This window comes from Manacus vitellinus, unplaced genomic scaffold, assembly GCF_001715985.3.
Source record: "Manacus vitellinus isolate BGI_N305 unplaced genomic scaffold, ASM171598v3 ctg7180002428494_pilon, whole genome shotgun sequence".
NCBI lineage: Eukaryota > Metazoa > Chordata > Aves > Passeriformes > Pipridae > Manacus > Manacus vitellinus.
Genome location: NW_021937767.1, coordinates 1 through 4,491, shown reverse-complemented (window position 1 = coordinate 4,491; position 4,491 = coordinate 1). Strand labels below are relative to the sequence as shown.

Below are 4,491 nucleotides of genomic sequence, written 5' to 3'. Positions count from 1 at the left end.
GATTCCAGGAAACCACAGGGTTTTTTTGGGAAGAGGGATAGTTCGGGCTCAGCTCCATTAATTTTGCCACTCAGTCCCTTGTTCCCAAGAGCTGTGAGAGCGTTAATGGTTAATTGGTTGGCTTAATGCAAGTTTCTGATGGGCATTTTTGGTGTGAGCAGTGTTCCCTCAGCCCTGATCTCCCTCACTTACATCAGGCTTTGAAGCACTGGATCTTGCCCTGACATTTCAATTAGGTCAGATAAAAAGACACGGAAGGTAAAATGAATTTCCTTTGAGGCCGAATTTAATCTCCAAAGAACAAACACGGAATAAAAGATGTCGAGATTACCTCAGATAAGCTGGAGGCTCGATCTGTGCCTGGAGTCTTTGGGAGGAGACCGAAAGGATGCCTTGAAGCAGGTACAAGACGTCTCAGGAGAGAGGAAATGGTTGGAGCACCACTCCAGCTGCGAATTTAAAAGCAAGCCTGATGAAAACACGGGCTTTGATAGCGAAGCTGGTGGTCCCAGCTCCTGGGGAAAGCAAAGCACACAGGTTCTGGGAATGGCCCCCAGCTCCTGGGGCCACACTCGGTGCCCCCGGGAGCTGCTTTCCCGAGGGAGCAGCCGTGAGCTGTGGGAGGAGTGACCCGGAGTGTTCTCTTTAAAGGTGCTCAGAGCCCCTCACCCCTGAGCCCAGGAGCCCCCCGGAGCCCCGGCCATGCCCCTGGCTGTGCCCTCAGCCCCCCAGCACCCCCCCCAGCGCTGGCTGGCCCAGAGCAGGGGGTCCCCCGAGGCTTGCGTGCTGGTGGGTGGTGTTCGTGGGCACTGCTTGCTGCGACAACATGCTGCTGACCGTCGTGGGTAAGGGGGCTCTGGGGGCTGGCCTGGAGGTGACGGGCTGGACCTTGGGGCTGCTCAGGGGGGCAGTGTGGGGTTCTCTGAGGGTACAGCAAAGGGAGGGGTCCTTTGGGGGCTGCCTCGGGGGCACAGCGTGGGGTTGGGTTCTTTAGGGGCTGCTCAGGGCACTCTTGGGGGGTGCATGGGGCTACAGCGGGGGGATGGGTCCTTCAGGGGTTGTCTTTGGGGTTAAGCAGGGATGGGTCCCCTGGGGGCTGTCTTCGGGGTCTCAGCTTCTCTTGTGGGTCTTTCTGGGTTGATGCCAGCAGGGTCCCTGCTCAGGGCTGGGTGCTGGCAGCTCAGCTTGGCTCTGTGCCGAGCCAGGAAAGGGAGGAAAATCCCCAACTAATCCCTTCCCTGGCTTCTCCCCCAGTGCCCATCGTGCCCACCTTCCTCTACACCACCGAGTACCAAGGTGCCAACAGCTCCATGGCCACAGCCCAGCCCGAGCCAGCTCCTCCAGCCCTGAAGGCTCCTCCTTTCTCCTCCTTGTTCTCCTACTTTGCCAACACCACGGTGCCTGTCTGGGGCTCTGACAGCCCCCCAGAGGTGCCCAGTGGGACGGAGAGCAGCCTCCCAGCACGGCCCCCCAGCAGCCCCCCTGCACCCCCGAGGGGCTGCCCCGAGGGGGACGACTTCCTCACCAGGGAGAACGTCCGTGTGGGGCTGCTCTTTGCCTCCAAGGCTCTGGTCCAGCTGCTGGTCAACCCCTGCGTGGGCCTCCTGACCAACAGGTAGGTCACAGAGCCGGGTTTGTGGCCCCTTGGGGACAGGCAGGAGCCACCACGGGGCTGAGCTGCTGCAGCTGTGGGATTAGAGGAACTGGGGAGAATGTATCCCTGAAAATAGCAGGAATTGTGCCTGTTCTGAAAGCCTGCCCGTGGTTTGTGAGTTTATATTCCGGTCTAAACCTCACTAATGCTCTCCTCAGGTGCTGGCAGGTGCTGTTTGGTGCCAGTAAGCACCAAACAAACAAACACAGCCTCCCAGCCCGCCATGGTACAATGCTGGTTTCAGATCCCCTTGGCCTGTGTCTCCTGCAGACACCGCGAGCTGAGCTGGGGTGGGAGAGCAGAGCCATGGCTTTGGGTGGGCTCTGCAGGGGGGCACTGGGGCACTGACCAGCCCTTGGGGGCTCACCCACCCGTTCAGGAGGCACTTCCCAGCCCACAGAGAGCTGTGTGTTAAGGCTGGGCAGTGAGGCCACATGTCAAAGCTCCCGCTGAGCTGGTGCCTCTTTTGTTCCCTTTCCAGGATAGGATACCACATCCCCATGTTCGTGGGGTTCTCCATCATGTTCCTCTCCACAGTCAGTGAGTATTGCCCTTCCCTCTGCCCTTCCCTGGCACCAGGAAATCCTCTAGGCTGTGCCCTCCCTGCTGTCCCCGAGGAGGAGAAAGGAGGGAGAGCAGAGCAACCCAGAAAGGAGTGACGAGAAAGGACGAGGAGCCCTCTGTCCCTTTGCCCCCTCCAGCGCCCAAAGGGGTGCCAGCTGAGGCCAGTCTCACCCTCTGCAGGGTTTTCAGGCCCAGCCTGATGCAGCTCTCCCCTCTCTCTGCAGTGTTTGCTTTCTCAGGCACCTACACCCTGCTGTTCATCGCCCGGGCCCTCCAAGGCGTGGGCTCCTCCTTCTCATCAGTGGCAGGTAAATGTTTCAGCTTTGTCCCCGTGTCAGCTCCCCCTGTCTGGGTTCAACTGTCATCCTCCTCCTCCTGCTCCTCCTCACTTGGCTTGCCTGGCTGGTGCAAACAGGGCACCCCAAAAGAGAGGAGCCCACCGCCATGGAACCACGTGTCCTGTGCTCTCTCCCCGCTCCCAGGGCTGGGAATGCTGGCCAGCGTGTACACAGACGACTCTGAGAGGGGCAGTGCCATGGGCATCGCCCTGGGAGGCCTGGCCTTGGGCGTGCTGAGTAAGGACACCTCGATCCCAGTGGGATTTAGGACAGCACCTCCACCCTGGATGTGCCCCTTCCCCGTCCCATGGGCTCGGCTGGATGTCCTGCTCCCTGCCCTCCCTCCGTGGGACCCCACACCTTCCAACCACATTTTCCCCCCCAAAACACCCCCCAGGGACCCGGAGGGGGCAGCTGGGGGTGGTGGCACTGCCCTGCTGTGACACAGCCTCTCCCTTGCAGTCGGGGCGCCCTTCGGGAGCGTCATGTACGAATTCGCCGGGAAATCCTCTCCCTTCCTGGTGCTGGCATTCCTCGCCCTCTTGGATGGAGGTGAGAGGCCACGTGGTTTATACCTGCCAAAAAAAACCCACCGAAAACCACCATGTGAAAAGGTTTCAGTGTGGGTGTTCTGGGGAGGATCTGAGAGAAGGGAGAACGTGAACACAGGACGGGTGACACCATCAGCACTGGTTGTTCTGTTAGTGCTGAATCCCATGGTTTCTATCTCCAGATGACTGACACAGCAATATGTAAGAATTAATCCCTCATTACTTAATGAACCCCCCAATTGCTTTCATGGCTTGAAAGGCACGTTCAGCAAAGCTCTTTGAGCTGTGAGTTCTTTGGCAAGGCCTTCCTGTCTGCAGCCTCTTCATGCCACGAAGGAATCAGGCTTTGCCAGCATAAACGGTGTCCTGTGCTTCCTCCCATCACTGTGTCAGAGATAAAGAGCCTTCCCAGTGCCACAGCAAAGTCACAGGCAGCAGGAATGTGCCTTTTCTGTGGGAAGTACTGAGCTAATTAAATTACAGTCCCAGTTACCATCTTTGCCCAGATGTGAGGCGAGATATCTGTAATGAACCGTGTAAGAGCCTCTGAAAAACAAAACATAGGCCTCATACATACCAGACTTTCTGGTTTAATCCCATTCTTTTCCATATCCAATTCCTGTCATGCTCTGGTGGCCTCTCCCAGCTGGCAGCCAGGCGAGAGCATTTGCACTTTTGACTGCTCAGGGGTTGACAAAAGCCTTCCAACACACTCCACCCTGGGCAGTTCTGGTGCTCCCTCCCACCTCCTACCCTATCCTAGACACAGTTCCTGCATCCCCGGGGGTTCTGCTGGGGGAAGGGGTGGAGCTGAGGGAAAAGCCAGAGGGGAGAAGGAGGATTGAGGGGGTGTTCTCTCCCCAGCCCTGCAGCTGTGCATCCTGCAGCCCTCCAGGATCTGCCCGGAGGTGAGTACAGCCCTGGGCACCCCTGAGCGCTGCCAGGTGAGGGAGGGGGCAGTGCCAGGGGCCAGGTGAGGGCACACACAGCCCCCAGCCCACGGAACCCCCTTGGACACCCCGCAGAGCACCAAGGCCACCCCAATGTCCACCCTGCTGCGGGACCCCTACATCCTGGTGGCTGCAGGTAAAGGTGGAGGCTGGCACACGCTGAGCCCCCCTGAGTGAAGATTCCCTGCTTGAAACAGCAGCAAAAGTAAAGGCTCAAATGGAGCATTTCTGCCTTTTCTCCCCACCAGGAGCCCTCTGCTTCTCCAACATGGGGGTGGCCATGCTGGAGCCCACCCTGCCCATCTGGATGATGCAGACCATGTGCTCCCCGCAGTGGCAGCTCGGTAGGTCTCGTGCTTTGCAGCCTCCTCTCCCGAGCCTTGGGAGAGTTTAGAATCACGGGATCACTGGGGAAAGACCTCCCAGGTCACCGA

At 58.8% G+C, this 4,491-nt stretch overlaps 1 protein-coding gene across 1 annotated transcript; it reads left to right on the top strand.

Annotated features, from left to right (window-relative positions):
* Positions 1 to 702: 702 nt before the first annotated feature.
* On the top strand, positions 703 to 4,401 carry LOC115307840 (chromaffin granule amine transporter-like; the record flags this gene model as incomplete). The annotated part of the gene is given in 10 exon segments (XM_029963611.1): positions 703 to 792; positions 794 to 845; positions 1,255 to 1,615; positions 2,136 to 2,194; positions 2,443 to 2,526; positions 2,701 to 2,793; positions 3,019 to 3,108; positions 3,972 to 4,015; positions 4,133 to 4,193; positions 4,306 to 4,401. Coding segments are annotated over 10 exon segments (1,030 nt in total), but the record flags the coding sequence as incomplete, so codon positions are not given.
* Positions 4,402 to 4,491: the final 90 nt, after the last annotated feature.